At 30.4% G+C, this 21,727-nt stretch overlaps 1 protein-coding gene across 1 annotated transcript; it reads left to right on the forward strand.

Moving 5' to 3' along the window:
- Positions 1 to 14,116: 14,116 nt before the first annotated feature.
- LOC130957691 (GDSL esterase/lipase 7-like) lies at positions 14,117 to 18,054 on the forward strand. Its single transcript, XM_057884535.1, has 5 exons — positions 14,117 to 14,360; positions 14,643 to 14,764; positions 15,772 to 16,020; positions 17,019 to 17,268; positions 17,840 to 18,054. Exons 1-5 carry the CDS (start codon positions 14,117 to 14,119, stop codon positions 18,052 to 18,054), a joined length of 1,080 nt encoding a protein of 359 aa, XP_057740518.1.
- Positions 18,055 to 21,727: the final 3,673 nt, after the last annotated feature.

Raw genomic sequence — 21,727 nt, forward strand, 5'->3', positions numbered from 1 at the left:
TTTTACTTGACCAAACATTTAAGGATTGACCAAGAAAATAACACATCCCCAAAGTGCTTCTTTTATCCACACGGTCACCCGTAAAATATGCATCACAGCACCCAACTACACAAAAATTATTAGTTCTAGGATACCATAAACTAAGGTAAGATGTGCCTTTTATGTATCTAATTATCCATTTTACAGCTGAAACATGTGATTCCTTAGGGTGAGATTGAAAACGAGAACACACACCCACACTTTGTACAATATCTGGCTTAGAGGATGTTAGATACATAAGTGATCCAATCATACCTCTATACCGAGTCTCATCAATATTTTTTCCATTTTCATCATTGTCAATTTTAATATTAGGATGCATTGGTGTACTCATGGGCTTGGAAATTCCTAAATCAAATTTCTTTACCTATTCATTAGCATATTTACCTTGGTGCACAAAAATGGCACTAGGAGTTTGTTTGATTTGCAAACCAAGGAAGAATGTGAGTTCTCCCATCATGCTCATATCAAACTCACTAGTCATTAGTTTTTCAAATTCTTTATATAAGGATTCATTTGTCGATCCGAACACAATATCATCCACATACACTTGAACAAGTATGAAATGATCATTAGATTATTTTATGAAGAGAGTAGTATCTGTAGTATCCCTTTGAAAATCATTGGTTGGAGCACTTTGTATGTTATCTGTGAGAAAATAAAAGAGTTATAAAAGTATTAATGATCTTGTTATTTTGTTGGATCTTGTCAAGAGTATTGATGAAATTTAGTAAATGAAGTTGGACATTTTTTTCTTTCCATTAACAAAGTAGCAACCTGTATGTTTTGACATTACTTTAACCAATGTTTACACAACTCTAGAAACAAGTAAATAAAAATAAACACTTAATTACTCATAAGATAAATTAAGTCCAATCATATATATTAAAATTGAAGCATTTGCATGTCTATTAAGCATGCTAACATAGTCTTCATAATAATACCAATCATATTAACCAAGTCTTCATAATATCAAGCATAAGTTACCTAATTTTGGACTATACCAAATGATAAACAAGGTTTGATGGTTATCAGTGGCTAAAAGAAAGGGAGACGTTGAATCTTGGCCCATTTTTCTTTCTCGTGTAAACTAGCTTTCTGTTATGTAAATAAAGGAGATATTTCGGTTTCGCCTCTTAACTTGGTAGGAGATACTTTTTTTTTTGTCTCCTATAGTACAGAATCAAAAATAGATATGAGAGTAGAGATTGACACACAGATATATCCTGGTTCAGCTACCTAGTGCAATGTAGCCTACATGCAGTCTCTATTACAACAATGACATAATTTCACTATCTTTTCAATATATTACAATCACCAATTCTCCTTAGGATTCTACCCAATCCTATCTAGGACAAGTCCAATTTCTAACCTAAACCAAACTTGACTAGGACTCCAACCTAGCTTTCAACAGCAAAGTACTAACCCAACTTGTAAGGGAATTCCCACAGGATCATTACACAAAATAGATAAACATACAAAGAACTTTTGAGATAACTATGGCTTTTTCTCTAAGTCTAGCTCACTATCTTTTTTCACTCATTGGCTTTTTCTTACAAATCTCACTATGTTTGCCTTTTTCAATGAAACTCAGACAGACTAAACTTAGAAAAAGAAATACAAAATAGTAACCATGAAGGAGAAAAATTTAGAACAGCTTAGGAAGCTATGAGAATCGAACCAAGTGCTCTATTCTACTCTCTTGCTCAACCCTTAGTTGTTCACCCTTGTTATAGAAGAGTGAAGCCTCTAAGGTTTGAACCAAGTTCTACACTTGGGTTGTCTTCTTCCTCCTTCATCAGAACTTGCAGCGGCTTGGTCAATAGAGAAAGAGAGAGATAAGGCCAAATCTTTGACATGCAACATATCTTTCTCTTTCATCTTTTTTATTCAAGTTCCTTTGATCTTGACCGTGAATCTTTTCTTTGGCTCCAAGTCTGGTTTTGGACCATGGATTGAAAGCAGAAGCACCATTGACTTCTTCTTTTCCATGGTTGCTTGATTTGTGCTTGAAGCTCAGCAGATTTCTTCACGGTTTGTTGTTGAAGCATGAATGGGGAAAGTAACTTTTGAAGATGCTCTATTCGAATGGGATTTACTTCTTTGTTGTAGCCCTTCTTCTTACTTGAAATTGAAAATAAGCTTTTGGTTCGTCGCTAAGCCCTAGCTTCAGATATTTTCTCTTTCTTCTTTCTTGGTTCAATTGAATTTTGAGTTGATTACTCAGTTAGATACTAGGTTGAAGAGAGATGGATTTGGATGTCACCACAAAATTGGGCTTGGATCTCTATTTGGGCTAAGTTGATTTCCTTCTTCCTTATGGTTCATCTTGTCCCATCCTTCATGGATCAAGATTTGAGTGAATGGAGTGATATGGTTGAAATATGTATTGGCCAATATGTTTGTATTTGTGGGCTTCATCTTCTACTTCTTGGGCCGGATTTGATTAAATTATTTTCTGCACACTTAAACAAAAACATCACACAACCAATTGATAAAACCAATAATGTTTGATCATCACTGTAATCAAGTTTTAGTTTTCCAAACTCAACAAGGTTGTACAAAATACTTAGTAATATATCTATAATGTATAAAGATTCTAATTCTTAGCCCTTTACAAAATACATAAGTCAGCCCCTAATACCCAACACATATCACACATCTTTGTCTTTCTTCCTCGGGCGTTTGAACTCCAGAGTTGGCATAAAAAGGATTAAGCTAGCTAGTTTCTTCGCAGTAGTAGAATTGGTACTCTTGATTGTTTCGGCCAAAACTGGAATTGTTGCAACTGCATCCAATTGTGGTTAAGTTGGGATTGTTGCTTTTCCTTTAGCAACGTGAAACTTTAGAGGCCTTGATCTTACTTTATCCTATATTTTATGCTTGATTCATGTCTTCTGAGTGCTAGGACCCACAATCAGATGCACCATCAGACTCTACATTACTTTCTGATCCTGAAAAATTGATAACAAAGGCATTTACTAATCAAATTCATAAATAAATTTTTACATAATGCCATAAACAATATAAAAAATTCATTGCATATCACCTAAATTTGATACACCTAAATTCGATATCTCATCATCTTCAATATCCTCATAACTAGAGTCATCGTTATCAATTGTCTTATCAGTGGTTTTGCTAGATGCAGGTCTAAACCTCTCTTTGATTTTAGATTTATTTAAACCTAAATTCTTGGTAGCAACAACCCCACAGTCACTATCATTAGAACTCTCATATCCATTTTCCAAGATCTTTATAGGCTTATAGAAACTATCTTTAATACTCTCGTATGAATCATGAGAGTCATTGTCCTCCTAAAGTGGAGCTAAATAACAACTCTACCAATCTTTGTCACATTGGTGCCTTTCACTGGTTCTTGTTTTTGTCTCCAACAACATACTTCTTAAAAGACTGAGCAATGGGCAATCGAACAAGTTTGGGTTGCTGGGAAGAAGCCTTCAAGTGTTGGCTATGAATGTTGGAGGGTTGGAAATGAGATTTTAAGGATTGGCTGTGAGTCTTGGGTGGTTGGAAATGGGCTTTCAAGGGTTAGCTAGAAGACTTTGATGGCTGAGATAAGGAATTCAGGGGCTAGTTGTGAATAATTAATTGTGTTTCAGGCTATAATTTGGACTGAGAAATGAGCTGTGATTTTGGTTGTGATTTGGGCTGACACATGGGCTATGATTTAGGCTGGGACATTGGTTGTGATGGTGTATTGTTGGGCCTAGACATAGGTTGTGGTTTGAGATGGGACAGTTGATGTGATTTGGGTCTTAAACAGTATCTCTTATTCAATCGGGGGTATTTGAGGCCTAGGTTTTACAGGTGCTGTTAGTCTCTAATATAGCTAACTCATCATTATCCTCATTCATACACTCCAACATGTGTGGCTCTGAGACTCTATACACAAAGTAAATGTTGATTGAATTGTGATTCCTTCTACAATCCTTCACCATTTACAATAAATTAGCATATACTTCTTCTAATTTCCTTAACCCAACTTCAAGTGACATTTTGGGTACTTTCCAGCAACAACTATTCACCTATGAATATCCTAATTCCTTATAATATTCTTATATGAAAAAAACATCTAGAGTATCTCCTTTAACTCCCGTTAACCCCTCTGTATTGTCTGGTTCATACATTTTTTATCCATTTTTATCATTCTTAAACTTTTCACCATGATAAAAAACAAATGTCATTGGATGATTTTTTATCTACAAATTTAAAATAGCAACAGTAAATCACACAATGCACTCTATTTTCTATTATTTTTATTTTTGTATAAAATTTATTTATGTTTCAACAATAAAACTCCAATCACTACTTTAGTCTAAAAAGAACACCATATTACCAAACCTTACCTATTACATGAACTAAACAAAACAAAAAATTTCATCTATCCACACACATTGCATTAAGTCATATGAAAACAGAGCATCCAAATTTTTTAACATTCAAAATGTGTGAACCATTGCAAAACTTTAGCAGCAACTACCCCCAGCACAAAAATTCTAACCTAAAATCAATCAACATTCAAAATCAATGAATATCATACCACACATTCATACCAAAAGAAAAAAAGGGAGAAAGAACTAGCGGTGCAAGGGTTCTTACCTTTCACCCAAGACGGCATCTACCACCGCAGAAGAATGGTGGTCTTCAGACTGCGACGAGAAGGAGCAGTCGCACTACGAACGGTGTCGTCAATTATTGCTTCCATGGCCAATCAGAGTAGCTTTGTCTTCTCACTCTGTTTTGGGTGACTTCTGTTAGTTTTGGGTGAAAAGGAAAAAAGTTGTAGTGAAAAAGAGAAGAGTGGTAGATTAATGGAAGAGTTACTTCAGTAATAGAGTATTTGTACAAAACGGCGAAATTTTGGTCACTGTTGAGTTGTCAGTTAATGCCGACGTGGACATCCAGTGACGAAAACTGTTAGCCCAGAAATGGAATGACAAACGAAATTGATATTAAATCTTTTGGAGACTAATTTGATTAAAAAAACTTATTCGAAAAATCTTTTGGTGACTGGAAAGAAAACAAATTACAACCAAGAAAGAAAAAACAAACAAGAAACTGCTTAGGAAAGGCAGTCCCGCTGAATACTACTCTTAAACTCCTTCCAAGGCAACGGAAGCTCCACTTGGGGAGAAAGGATCCTCATTGTAGTCTTTGCCATGATACCTTCTACTGTGTTTGTATCTCTCAAGATCAATTAGAGATCAGCACGTTATTTCTTAGACATGATATCTCGGATTTTCAACACCAAAGAATCAATTAAACCAGAGTAATCCTGTAAATTATTGACAATAATAAAGGCCTCCACAGTCTGTCTCACATATAATATCTCTTTGTCTCTCAGGTTTCAGGCTAAAATAAAGCCTCTCCAAATAGTAAACAACTCTCCTTGCAGGATACTATGACTCTCAATTGTTCTCAGACAGCCTCGTTGCCACCTTTCCTTCCAATCTCTGCTAACACAGACAAAACTAACCCGAGCACCATTGCCAGGATAGCTAGCATCACAATTAATCTTAAAGGTACCCACCAAGGGGGAAATTCAAGAGCCACTAATGGTGGAGGGGATAGACACTCGTTGCAACTCAAAAATATTTCGGAGCTCCTTTTCCAAGGACAAAGCCATACCAATCACCTTATCCGTGGTCCAAGGCTCGTGGGGATGAAAGATCTCGTTATTCTTCGAACGCCAAATCCACCAGAGACCAGAAAAGAATCTAAAGGAGCGCTATTCGCTATTATATAAGAACCAACTCATCAAATCCAGTGGTTGACCGGAGATCACCAAAGCTTGCCAAACTAGCTGGAATTTTGGACAATCTCGAATGCAATGTAAAACCAATTCTAGACCTGAGAAACATCGTGGATAGTTATCCGTGTGCAAAATATCCCTTCTAAAATGAAATGCAGCAGTAGGAAGAGCCTCACGAAGACATTGCCAGGCCAAGAATTTGTACTTTTCTGAAATATGTTGATGCCAAAGCCAAAGCCAATTTCCCATATCCTCCCAACTAAACATCTTTTTACTGAGCCATAAAAAACCACTACTAGCGTCATAAACCTTTGATGCCGCACCAATCCAACACCAACCGACCTCTGTACAAGCTTGAACATTTGGGTTGTAAGAGTTAATGTTGCTCTGTAGAGACTGATTCAGAAGAGAATAGATATTCTCAAGATTCCACTGTCCAGATGACCAAATGTCTAAGATCCGGAGATCTGAATCAGAAATGTGAATATAGTCCATCTCATGACACAGTCGCCTCTCTCTTCTCCATTTAAAAAACTAAAAGTTCTGTTCCAAATCTCCAATGCACCAAATAAAACCTTCTTTTAAGATATCCCAAACTCGACATATACTCTTCCAAACATAAGATCCCCTGCCTCGAGACCGACTGAAGCAATCATCCTTAGAGGAATGGTATTTTTCCATCAATAGTTGAACCCATAGTTTGTCAGGATGGTGAACAAGTTATCAAACTAGCTTCCCAAGAAGAGCAATATTAGCACAAAAGGATCTCTAATTTTCAGACCCCAAAACTTCTTAGGGGTGACCAACACCTTCCAGTTAACTAGATTCAGGCCTCTACCATCAGTTTGACCCTTCCTTAGAAAATTCTACATCATGGATTCTATCTTATAGTTACCCCTTTAGGGAAGAGAGATACATACATGCAGTAAGTAGGAATCGCAGTCACTATCGAATTGAGCAAACAGAGTCTGCCCGCCTTATTAAGCAATCTCCCTTTTCAGTTGGCTAGTGACGATTGGATTTTTGATGGTTTAGAATTTCTCAAATAAAATCTCGTTGTAAAGTATAGTTTCTAAACCAAGCAATAATCCTTTCATACAAAAATTTGTTTGTCACAAGTAACAAACCCCTAAAATTAATAACCGAAGTATTCAAACCTCGGGTCGTTCTCCCTAGGAATTACAATAAAGTGTCTTGTTATTGGTTAGAAATGTATTTTGGGGTTTTGGATAAGAAGCATGAAAGTAAATGGTAAGAAAGTAAACTAATGGCTAAAAAGGTCTTGGCAAGGGTTGGTGGTCAAGGATCTCTATCCTAATCACTAACCACAATATGAGAATTGGCAAGGATTAATCTCATTAAATCATCCTCTAACTAGTAGTAAAGGAAAGTCAAATGAGCTATATCAATCCTAGTCCATAAGTCCTAACTCTCCACTAATTCAATTAGTGAGAACTAGAGTCAATGGCTCCCAATCCATCAATTACTTGGATATTAGTAACTCAAGAGGTCCTAAGTTACCTTTCCAAGCCAAGAGTATAAAATTCTACTCTAAAATCCAACCAAGCATTTCATCAAACACTTGGAAGGCATAAAAGGAAAGGATGGTAAAATTGCAAGAAAAGTAAATCTACACTACTCAATTGCAAAGAATTAAACAACAACAAATCAAATGAACACAATTATTATGAATTACCTCTAATTGAATTGAAAGAGAATATGAGGAACAAAAGTAGATCCACAACAAAGCATAAGAACAACATAAAGGAAATTACAACAAAAGAATAGAGGAAGATGAATGTAACAACAAAGAATTGAAAGGTAGAAGTAGAAGAAAGCAAAGATTAAAACCTAGATCTAAGAACTAATCCTAATCCTAATCCTAATTCTAGAGAGAAGTGAGAGCTTCTCTCTCTAGAAACTAACTCTAACTACTAAACTAAACTAATGGTAACTAACTTCTAAAGTATGTGAAGTATGAAAGTATCTTGATTCCCCTTCAATCCTTGGCTTAAATAGCATCAGAAATGAGTTGGATTGGGCCCACAAGGCTTCTAAAATCGCTGGCCACATGTTGCTTTAAGTGAACTAGGTGGCAGCAACGGCGCGTGCACGTACTTTGCGCGTGCGCGCCACCATACGTGTAGCAACTATGGCAAATCTTATATCGTTTCGAAGCCCCGGATGTTACCTTTCTAACCCAACTGGAACCGCATCATTTGGACCTCTGTAGCTCAAGTTATGGTCGTTTAAGTGCGAAGAGGTCGGCTTGACAGCTTTCCGGTTCTTTCATTTCTTCATGAGTTCTCCAACTTTTCATGCTTCTTTCTTCATTCCCTTGATCCAATCTTTGCCTTCTAAATCTGAAATCACTTAGCAAACATATCAAGGCATCTAATGGAATCAAGGTGAATTAAATTTATTCATTTTAAGACCTAAAAAGCATGTTTTCACATCTAAGCACAAATAAGGGAGAATATACAAAACCATGCTATTTCATTGAATAAATGTGGATAAAAGGTGATAAAATCCCCTAAATTCAATACAAGATAAACCGTCAAAATGGGGTTTGTTAGCTAGCCTTCCCCGAATCTTGTCCAGAACATTGTTGAAAGTTGCGCGTGTCACCCGAGAGTGATTAAGGTTCACCCCTAAATACTTGCCTAATAAGTTCTAGACGAATCTAATAGAGGACACTCCGGTAAAAATCTCTTTTTTCTTGTCGCTGAAACTTTCTTGGAGCATAACGCTTTAGATTTCTCCACATTAACTTTCATCCCAAAAACTTTGCAGAAATTTTAAGTTTTCCAAAATTACCATTACAATTTGACTATTAACCCACACATCTTAACATAAACATAAAAAATAATTTTTTTATTTTATTTTTTCATTATAACTTTCTAATGAATAATTCTTTTAGAAATAATTCGAAGTAGAAAACGAAAACAAATAAATAGTAGACTTTAATTTTCTCATTCAATCCGTTGCTTATTGGTGTTTTAATTTTAGTATGAGTGAGAAGATTAATTCAAATTTGTAAATAAATACCTATGCAAACAAGTACTCTAATTAGTCCTTTTATAATCCAATAATGCTATATGAATATATAATCGTTTTTTTTTACAACTATTATATAACCAATGCTATATGAAAACTTTTTAAATATTAATTTTTCAATAATGATCGTTCAAATGAAAAGGACCGTTCATTATTATTGTTTATAATCTGTATAGATAGATGCATGTATGCATAGATTAGTAGAAATCAAGAACACAGCTATACCAACTCGAATAATATAATATCATAAGAATGATTATAATAATTAAGTTGGGATGATTGAGTGATCAGCTCATTCGTCCGCTTAAATAAGTGTCAAAAATTCGAATCTCTCCTTATGTATGCAATAGCCCATTGGCCAACGACAAACTCTTAAATAGAACTGTTTGGTTGGGGGATATACCGCATGAAAAACCATAAAAAAAATATGTAAACATTTTTTTTGTCATAAAATCATTTTTTTAAAATTTAACTTAATTGAAGGACACATAAATAGTTATAATATATCTGCAATAGTGAAATTTGAATATAATCAAATCTGTAAATAATTCTTTTTACGTCATTAAATAAGACGTTAGTAAGATTAAAAATAATAATTGCAAAAAAACCTAAAATGTGCCCAATAATATTGGCACAAGTAATAAAGGTTCTAAATATATTTTTAAAAACATATAATTAATTTTAAAAATTACTTCTTAAAAAAATTAAATACATAAATATAATTGGACGAGACTAAAATATTTTAAATCGTGCATATATCAAAATTAAATGACTATATATGTGTGCAGAAATATTATGAGTAAGGATGGCGTAAAAGTTTTGAAGGCATATTGTTTTATGTGCATTGCTTGTTCTTGGTTTTCCCTCTTGCCACTTTTTGTATTCTGCAAAACTCCATAACTTGAGGTTCAATAAATTACAGTAAAAGTGACATTATTCTCTGTATATATATGTTTTTGGACATGTCTCTTCTAAGTTGCAATGAAAACTTAGGTAAAAATCCTGCAATTCTGATGAAAACACTCTTCTCTAACTTCCCTTTAAAGTGAGAATGGCGAATAAAATTCTCAAACTCATCAAATGCCTGCGAAGAAATTAATTAATCATGAGGAGCTGAAACTTAGCCTTTCAATATGTCTTAATTAGCCAATTTGGCTTGTCCCTTCCAACTCACCCACATGGTGGTTGTTTTTTTTTTTTTAAGAAATTCTTGATCATCAGTATTTTTTAGTAATTTTGGTCAGAATTTGACGGACCAATACTAATTTGTTTTTAACAAATAAATTTATTAATTTAGGTCAATAAATTTTAAAAAATATAGAAGTAAATTGTATTAATTTATGTGTGCAAACTTTAATAAATATAGATATAAATATGGGTGATAATGGGTAGGGTAGGGTATGGTTTGGATCCAACTCTAATCCTATTCGCGGGTTGAGATTTTTATATAAACTCAATCCTATCCTATTCGCAGGTTGAAAATATCTCGATGCTAACCCTACTTGCTCTTAATCCGCAGATGCCCGATCCTACCTGCGGGTTACAAAAACTATACAACATTATTATATAACTTGATGATAATTTAAAATAGAATTAATTTTTATGTTAAAAAATATTAAATTATCAATTAATGATTTTCTTTTAGTGGCTAAGAATCTTTTGCATTTAGTAAGACGTCTTTAGTTCAACATTCACTTAAAATATATATTTATATAAGTATATAATATATACATATATATATATATATAGAGTGCGGGTTGGTCAGATAGGGTTGAAGTTCAACCCGTACCCTACCTGACCTGCACGAAAACCCTACCCGCATCCTACCTTACCTGCTATGGATCAGGTTGAAAACTCATCCGATCGGATAGGGTTGGGTTGGATACTCGTTGGTAAGGTATATATTGCCACCCCTAAATACAAATTATGTGTTTTTTATATGTAAATTCTTGTTAATATGAATATAAATTATTATTGACAAAATATTAATCTAAAATAATAATATTTAGTGGTGAGGTAGTATTTTTTTTTTTAATGCATGGTTATTGTACTACAAGAAACACGCGAATAACCTAAAGCCAAATCGACCAAATTGGTTTTGAAACATTTCATTATTTAAAAAAATATATGAAAAATAATTAAGACAAATTTCGATGTTTGTTAGATCTCTTTTTTATTTTTTTAAAAGAGTTCGATCATCCATACAACAAATAATTGCACATAATTCATTTGTTGTAAAAATCATTAAATTTTAATGATAAAAATAACTTATTTTTTAATTTCATTTATAGAAAACTTTATCAAAATTTCTATCTAATAATATTTAGCTATTTTTTTTTAACTAATACTATATATCATTTTTTCAAGAAAGTTAAATAATATTAATTAAATTTTTATTAATAATCCTGTTAAATGAACGTGAGATAATAAGTATAAGAAATAAATAGTTTTTTGGTGACTATAAGAAATAAATCATTTAAGAAGGGTACTTTTTTACGATAAATTTAATAATGTATCTGAAATTAGGGGTTCATTTGTTTTAAAAAAATATTATTTATTTTTATTTTCAATTTTTTTAGGATTTAAAAAATAAACAATAATATATAGAATTATATTTTTTCTTTTACAAAATTTTAAGAAAATTATTGAAAATAGGAAAAATTTAAAATTATTCTCAAATTTTAAAATTATAGAATATAGTTTTTTCGAAATTTAAATAGATATTTTAAAATAGAAAGAGTATAGTATGTTAAATTAAAATTTTCTTTAAAGCAAGGAAAACATAGATATATATTTTATTATACTGTGAACTATACTAAAGAGTATTCGAAAAAAAAAAACTAGACAAAAGAATAGATTAAAAAATATTCTAAGCCCCTACAATCTACAATATTAAATAATACGGTACGGTCTATTTACAAAAAGGAATTTCTTGAATTTGAACTTCCAACAAGCTGATCACTCATCATCTGATAAAATTTATCCATCCAATTTTCACTTAGCTAATTCTCCCTCCACATATCTGAGACTAATTTATCTAAATTAGTCTTTAAAATTTTTAAATTAAATATTTTAATTTTTTAAATTTTAAAATACATAAAATAATTTTTAATATTTATTTTTATCAAATAATATAATTTTTTAACTTAATGTATTATTAGTTACTAACAATAATTCTGATATAAAACATTAATTTATACATATAATCATTAAATGTCTATATATATAGATTGAACAAATTATTTTTCAGAATAAAATATAAAATAATTTTTAAAAATTTAAAAATCTAAAAATAGTCTCTCAAAAATTTTAAAATAATTTTTTTAAATATTTTTAATTTTTTTAAAATCAACATCTTATAATGATTTTATTAACCAGAACAATAAAATACTCCTGAAAGATATATAATAAATAAAGAATACAAATAACAATAAAAATATATACTAAAAGATAATTTTATTTATTAATAATAATAAACTATGATAGCTACATCAAAGTGATGTAAGAACAATAATAATAACTAAATTTAATAAGTCATTACATTATGAAGCTAAATTTATTATTTATGTACCTAAATCTTTAAGATATTAACACTAAATAGATTTAAAAAATATTTTTTAAGTTATTAAATAATCTATTTTTTAGCATAAATAATCTTATTTGTAAACCTATTTTATTTAATATTACAACCAATAAATTTTAAATTTTTTTCAAAAACATAAATAGAATACTTGAATTTGTTAAAAACGTTCTTTTTTTCAAGTGTTGCAAAATATTAGAAGTTTTATATTAAAATTTTGTAAATGATTTATATTATTGACCTTGTAGTTGATTAAAGCTTGTAAATTTAATCTCGTAAATAACTTAGTTCTCAATGCATACAAGTTTTAAAATGTTATCTTTATAAGTATTTATATAAATATTTTTAATTATTTTTGTGAAAAAAAATTATTTTAATATCTTAAAACAATTTAGCTCATTCCTTTTTTATCATTAAGGAATATAATGGTCTTGGTAATTCAGTATCCATAAATTAAACTAAATTAAATTAATATATTACATAATAAAAGATACATATGGATTCATTTTCAAAATTTAACTTGATTATCCATTGAAATTACTGATTTGAAATTTTTAAAAAATTTAAAAATTTATTTTAAGATTTTTTAAATTTTTCGGTGATTATTTTATATTTCACTTAAAGACTAATTTATTCTATATTCACATACATACACTTAATGATTATGTGTATAAATTAACGTTTTACGTCCATAATTATTGTTAATAATGATTAATGGATCAAATCAGATGAAAATTATATTATCTAATAGCAATAATTATTAATAACTGTTTTATATATTTTAAAATTTAAAGTACTAGAGAGTATCAAATTTTAAAAACACCAAAAATTAATTTTGATAATTACTCTCAAAGAAAAAATCATCATACTACTAATAATGTATTAAACGGTGCCAAATCTTGTGGTTTGGTATATATATATATAGATATGAGCATATGATCATTTACATATGCATTTAATCTATCCATGGCTCATGATTCGATCATATGAAGAGCATCCCCCGTTGAGAGGCCCCCCTTATTTTCCACGTGGTTGGTCTAAATCTATTCAACAACAATAACAACAAAGGCTTGTCTCATTAGATGAGATCGGTTACATGAATCAAACGACATTATTATATTCTGTCATGTATCATATTTACAAAGAGACTGTTTACATATAGATCTAGTTTAACCACCTCATGGATGGTCTTCTTAAGTCTTTCTCTGTCTTTCGTTCCTTGTCCATCTTCCATTTCATCAACTCTCCTGATTGTGTGTTCTAACGATTTTCTTCTCACATGTCCAAATCACCTGAGACGTGATTCAACTATCTTTTTTACAATGGGTACTATTTTAACTCTTTTCCTTATATTTTCGTTTCTTATTTTATCCAATCGCATATGACCACTCATCTATTCAATATACAAAAATATTATGTGTATACTAAAATCGGTCATCAAAATTAATTATAATATATTTTTGTATAAATGTTAATTTAATTATTTTAAAATATATTTTATATTTTAATATATATTTTATAATAATAACTGATTTTAGTATACATGTAGGATAATAGTTCAAAATAATGATATAGATATACGTTTCTTTCTTCATCACACTTTTCCTTAGCTTCTCTATATATATATGCATGGAAATTCTAGTTGTTTTTTGCAATGAGAAATAATGAATATTATTATGAGCTTGTTGTTGTTCATTTTTCTGTATTTAATTTCCCCAAAAATAATATGCGGTAGCATAGTACCCCTTGCACCTGCATTGTATTTATTTGGAGACTCCTTATTGGATAGTGGCAATAACAATTTTCTTCCAACTATTGCAAAAGCAAATTATTTGCCTTATGGTTCTAATTTTGCTATTGGTCCTACCGGAAGATTCACTAATGGAAGAACTGTTGCAGATTTTATAGGTGTTTTTTTTAGCACAATATTAAACAAATTAATTTCCGATAAATTAAAATGACAAATTATTTTATTATTTTGTTGTGAAATATTTTTTTATCTGGTGACTGATTGTTTTATTAAACAAACATATAAATAATACACACAAATATGTGGTTACTAATTTGATAATTAATTTTTTTTTTCATAAAACATTTTGGACATTCATATTATTAAAAAAAAAAAAGAGAATGAAAATAAAGAGTTTGTATTTTGTTAATTTGAGTTTTTTTTTTTATGATGATGATCAGCTGAATATCTTGGATTGCCATATCCTCCACCATACTTGAGCTTAAAAGGTCGAATATCATTATCTGGAATCAATTATGCATCCGGTTCTTGTGGAATTCTGCCAGAGACTGGTAATATACTTGTAAGTATATGCGACTGAATCTGATATTCCTTCTATTTTTGATTTTATATCTGTCACCATATAATTTTTACATATTTAATCACATGCTTGTTAATTCTCTTTTCATCCTACTCTATATTAGTTATATTTAACTATGTTAAGTAGTGTATATCAAAATCAATTACTAATATAAAATATATGTTAGAATATAAAATATATATTAAAAATGAGTTAAATAATATAAATATTTATACATAAATACATAAATATAGCATGACTGATTTTTGAGTTATATAATATGTTTATGTTAATCGAGAATATTGTTCATATGGCCAAACATGAATTCATAAGTGGAACAGCAACCGTGATACTATATAGCTAATTAATAATTTAAAAATGAAATGACTATGATTGATAATTTAATATAAGGGTTAAATGTTTATATATATATTAGTTAGAATAATATTGAGTTATATATTAAAATCTTTCAATTTTACAATTATGAATTAATCAAGTGATTCTAAAAAATTTATATTATGTGTGATGATTTTATAATTTAAATTTTATTATAATTTATATTTTATATATTTAATTTATTCTTTTGATTTTATGTAAAAATATCAAATTTTCAGACATTATTATATTGTCATTATCCAATGTCATAATTAGTTTATATTGGTGACATATTAAGGTAGTTATGGCAAAACTTATTATTACTAGTTTTAGAGATATATAACTATTCACGTATTTTATTTTATCAGTTTAATCTTTTTAGAAATGGCATTATGTCAAAATTTTAATGAGTGAAAGATTTAGAATTCGATCTTCATTATTAAGCTTTAAAAAAAAGAATTTTAGTATAAGATAAAAATAAAAAAAATTATAAAAAATTCACACAAATCTAAATATATAACCATTTATTAATCTTTATTTTCTATTCATTTAAATTTTTGGAAGAAGTGATATTACGACACTAGTTCTTGGTTATTACTAATCAGAAATGCTATATACACTGCCTGATTTTGTAGGGAAAATGTATAACTTTGAGTGAACAAATAAACTTATTTGAAAGGACAGTTGAGACAAATTTGGGTGAGAAGCTAAAAAACAGAAATGAGGTATCTGATTATTTATCAAAGTCTATATACTTAGTTGCTGTGGGGAGCAATGACTATATCAACAACTACCTTGCAACCAAGTATTATGACACTAGCAAGCTCTACCAGCCTCACATCTTTGCTCAACTCCTCATTCACAAACTCTCCGAACAATTTCAGGTCACTAACGTGTATTTGGTTTGCATTTTTATTTTCCGTTTTTATTTTTAATATTTTTTATTTTTTTAATTTTATGAAAAGAATAAAAGAAATAAAAAAAATAAAATTTTATTTTTTATTTTTATCTTCTGTTTTTACTTTTTTTTTTCAAAATTTAGAAAACAAAAAATATTAAAAATAAGAATAGAAAATGAAAATACAAACTAAATGTATCCAATTTATAAGATTTTGTTTAAAATATTCTTTTAAAATATAAATAAAAGAAGTAGAAATAAAAGAATAAAAATAATTAGATCAGATAAAATGTTGTGGACCAATTTCTTTTCTCCATTATCCTAAAATGATTATTGATGTCTCTCAAAGAATGAATAATTGGAGGTTGTTTCATTATTTTTGTTTTGTTAGGAGTTGTGTAGTCTTCTTTTAGAGGAATGGACAATGATCAAATTAGATATGAAAGAAGAATTGATTACCTTTTAAAATTTTAGTATATTAAAATTTTCTACATCATTTTTACTTTACTTTGTGTTTATGATGATATTGGTTATTAAGAATATTTTCAAGACAATATATACGTACTTTTTTCAACTATATTAGGTTTATACTAAAATTAGTTATCAGAATAGAATACATATTAAAATACAAAATACACATTAAAAATAAGTTAAACTATACATATATTTATATATAAATACATGATTGCTAATTTTAATGACTAATTTTAGTGTATAAATAAATAGTATTTTTGTATTTTTTTTTATTGGTTCTCCGTAAAAGTAATTTCTTCCTAATTTTTCACAACTCTTTAATAATAAAATGTGGACTTTGTAAAGGTTACTTTATTGGAAAATCTTAAGTTTAAAAAAATATATATATTATATGAATGTAGTAAAACTTCAAAATTTGAACTTTTCCAAATAGATTTTCTATATTAATATAATTAATTAAGATCTTTGTTGGTTAGCAAATCCCTGAAAATGTTAAGTATGTATATGTAGAGATTGTACAAGTTGGGAGCTAGGAAGATAGTGATGTTTGGAATTGGACCAATAGGGTGCACCCCACCAATCTCAAAAACACAATTACACAAAGGTGATTGCTTGGAGGAAACAAACCAAATTGTGTCATACTTCAATGAGAGGCTTCCTTCATTGCTAAGCAATCTCACATTCACTCTTCCACACTCCTCCTTTGTTCTTGGTCATGCCTATTCCATACTTGATGCATTCACAAATCCTTCCACTTATGGTAAATCAAGCACATTATTCTTGTCATTATGCAAAGAATTTAGTGTTTAACGTTTATAATTTTAATATTATCTATTCATATTATATATATATATGTGTATGTGTCAGGTCCTATATATTTAATTTCATATATATGCCATTTGAAAACAATTTACCTTAATTATCACCTCAAATTTGTTTTGATGCACAACATTGGTTAAATAACTAAAAGTGCTAGCACAATTATTAATGTCAAATTTTTTTAAAATTCATCCGTATAGTACTTGATCAACAAAATTAATATTACATGATAAAAAATTATTATTTTTGAATAATACTTTATTAAATTTAAATACTAAATTTTAAAGTCTAATAAAGCATTTTCTTCTTAATATTTTCTATTACAAATTCAGAAAAAAAAAACCATGAAACAAAAATCATATAAATGTTGCATATTTAATTTTGTGATTCTATTATAAAAATAAATTATGTTTTCCAGAATAATAAAAAAATATTTTGATAGAATCATTTAAATAAATAGAACCTTCTTTTAAGAAAGTAATCCAAATTAAACTAGTAGCACTATGTTGCAGGTCTAACGGATGCAAAAAGTCCATGTTGCAATGCTTTGGAAAATGGAACTGCAGCTTGTATCCCATTGACAAAACCCTGCATGAACCCATTTGAACATTTCTTTTGGGATGGTTATCATCTTACAGAGGCAATGTATTCTTATATAGCTTCTGCATGTCTAAATGGTAATAAGGTCTGTACACCACTCAATATTCAAGAGCTTGTCAAATTGTAACTTAATTGAGAGAGATATCATGTACTTTAATTTCTCTTATCCTTAATAATGTTTAATTTTTATGATATAAATTAAATAAATATTTAATTATTCTATGTTAGGCTCTGTATATATTATTAAATTTATAATTAATAAGTCTTTATCTTTGAAATGTATGTAGTTATATCCTACATTATATATTATTAAATGTTCAACCATACAAAAAATATTAAAAAATATATTTTATATTATACTTTTTTTTTATAGTTCCAACTTTCAAGCAGTCACTATCCTTTAATAGTGAGTATTAGAGAATATTTTTTAATGAGTAATACCTCAAATAGGTCCCTAAAGATTTGCCTGTACAACAGATTTGTCCCCCAGAAAGATTAACTAAGTTTTCAGTCTCTGAAATTATTAAATACGTGCCATATATGTCCCTGCTCCAGGTTTAGCCGGTTAACTAAACACTCTCTCTCCTACGTGGAGGTGATGAGTGTGACGTGTCAGGTTAAAGGTTTCTAGGACACATTGGTCCCTGCACACGTGGCTAAAACGACGTCGTTTAAGGCCTTTTCAAAACGATGCCGTTTTGAGTGGGACAGATTAGTCCCCAAACTTTATTAAATGAATGTGTTAAAACGGCAGTGCTGTGAATAGGGACAACACGTTGCCGTCTCAAAGGGGATGAACATGAAATTAGGTCTTCATTTTTAACCCCTGTGCCTCCAACCCATGTATGTTAGTATGTGAGAGAGAGTTTTTGGCTTCGAAGAAGATGATGGCAAGTGGAGGCAGCACGTCAGTTGCAAGTCAAAGACGCGGTCGGAGAACTATCGATGATGTCTTCAGTGTTGACAACGGTACGACTAGCGTTCGAAGGGGGCGACTTAGAAGAGGAGAACATCCTAAGTGCAAGTGCAGGACATATACCGTAATATCCAGGTCTCACACAACAGAAAATCCGAATAGGCTGTTCTTTGGCTGTCCTCACTTCAAGGTACTTTAGAGTGGTGGATTTTTGTGGTGTTGTAGTTTTGATAATTGGAGACTAAGACTAATGTGATGATTTATGTTCTATTATTCTGATTGCAGAAAAAGCAAGGCTATTGTGATTTTTTTTTTGTATGGTTTGATGAGATTTTTGGGTATTTGATAGATGATGTAGTTGAAAGCCGTAGATTGGCCTCTGTGGAGACATGCGTGGGTGAAAAATTTGGTGCAGGTTTGGATTATTGCTTGGAGGAGAGAGTGAAACAATTGGAGGAGATGTTAATAAAGAGGAATGAAGATAGTTCGAAAGTCAAGAATGACAGTGTTCTTAGGCTGTTTAGTAGTGTAATAATAGGTGCACTTGTAGTTGTGATCTTATTTTGTATCTATGTGGTGGTTATTTAAGCAATTGGCATTGTATCTTTGTTAAAAAAATATTGTATTTGAATGGCTCATTTTAGTTAAATGAAAATTAGAAGTTTTTTTTTTTTTTTTGAAGAAGAAAGTATTAGATTAAAGCGGGGCTAGCAAGTCCAAATAGGCCAGATTACAAATTTCAAGGGGAGCTTCCTCCACCCATATAGTATCTAAGTTGGATAGGGCTAATTTTGCTAGACTATGAGCAACAAGGTTTCCATTTCTCTTTACATGAAAAATCTGAAAATTTCTAAACCTATTCAAAAGATGATTGCAGTTTGAGAGAATTAAGCCCAAACTATTCCTGTAAGACTGAGCGTTCCTAAGCCCCTTAATAATATTTAAGAGAATATTAGAAGTTGATAATGATGCTAACTTGAAACTAGTCTATATCAAATTCAGAGTATGCAAAGTAATTTGGCAAAGTGGATTAAACCAACAATAATATATGATCTAAACCAGAATATTCAAGTAACATGCATCAAAATATTAAGATAAAGTAGCATCAACATAGAGGATGTACATAAGTTGTATCAAAATGTTAGCAAAATAAAGAAGGTCTATTTCCTTCTACACCATGACTATTTCTCTGAATAGATGCTCCAGCTACCTCTTCTCTTCCAATGGCTGTCCCTTTTGGCTTACTATTGTCCTTGCCAACTGGCCCATTAACAGGCTTACTAACTTTGAATTTCTGATGCAAGGTCTTCATTGGAGATTTCTTCTTCTCATTATTCTTTCCTTTCTTACCAGCTCCAACTGACTTTTTCTCTGAACTTGAATCTGAAAAATTATATTTTGAAGGTGGGGGCTTGTATAATGAATCTTCTGTTGATTCATACCCATCATCTCTATCTGAACTCTCACCATCTGCATCATTGTCAACACCATCATCCTCAGCACTAGTTTCTTGCACATCCACCTCCATCCTCAACACTAACACCATCATCATCATCAATAAACTCTGTATCTTTCATGATTGGATGGTCAAAGTAGATGTAAAATTCATCAGTGTCCTCATTTAGCATTTTATTCTTTTGAAGATCTCTGATCTCTTTGTCTCCATGAATTGAGTGAAGACCAGACTCCATATCAGTAGCAATCGAATCATACCAAAACATTGCCTTATAGTCATGGTAACCCAAGTCCAAAAAAATTTTCTTCACGTCAAAGAAACATATCAGGTCAATGTCCATTGGAGGAAACTTCTTGAGTTCTCTATTGATGTACACAAGTACTCCCTTGTTGTCACTCATAAAGCTTCTACCGTGGTAAAATATGGGTATCACGTCTTCACTCATCTAAGCTAACAAAATAAAAATCTATCACAACTTAAACAAGCAACGAAGACATTACAAGAACATTAAAATAGAATCCAATTTTTTAACACCCACATCGGTAATGTTATTATGAAATGTCACAAACTAAATCACTTTACAACTCTAACTTAATCAACACTAGCAAAACAATATCTTTAATCTACCCTACACATAACATGCATGTTCATCATACATGAATTTTCGCCTTTAAATTAATTCAGAAAAAAATTAGAAGACTTACCTCCAATAATGGCAATATGCACGACACACCACCACCACCATCCAGTCGCTGTCAGCTTCGTCAAACCACTGTTACAGACTATAGTCAATGTTAACGGAGTTGAGGAAGATGAAGGGTTACCTTATAAAATTTGGGTAAGGGTTTGGGGTTTCAGGTCATTTAACAGAACCAAGGGAGAAGGACATGCGTTTTTATCCTAGGTCCCTATTCACAATGCTGCCATTTTAACACATTCATTTGATAAAGTTTGGGGACTAATCTGTCCCACTCAAAACGATGTTGTTTTGAAAAGGTCTTAAACGATGTCATTTTGATCACCTGTGCAGAGACCAACGTGTCCTGAAAATTTTTAATCTAATACGTCACACTCATTACCTCCACGTAGGAGAGAGAGAGTGTTCAGTTAACCGGCTAAATCTAGAGCAGGAACGTATATGGCACATATTTAACAATTTTGGAGACTGGAGACTTAGTTAATTTTTCTGGGGGACAAATCTGTCTTTTGGGCAAATTTTTAGAACCTATTTAGAGTATTATTTTTTTAATTAAAAATATTTTATTAAATCAAATCCTTAATTTTTTGAATGCAAAGTCATAATTGTAAAATTATATAAGATCCAGGAATCTTACAAACGTTTTAAAAATAGAAACTTATATAGAAATTTAATAAAATTATAAATATTAACGGAATAATTAAATCTTAAATAGATGGCTAATTATGTTG

Source organism: Arachis stenosperma, chromosome 10 (assembly GCF_014773155.1).
Source record: "Arachis stenosperma cultivar V10309 chromosome 10, arast.V10309.gnm1.PFL2, whole genome shotgun sequence".
In the NCBI taxonomy this organism is placed as follows: Eukaryota; Viridiplantae; Streptophyta; class Magnoliopsida; order Fabales; family Fabaceae; genus Arachis; species Arachis stenosperma.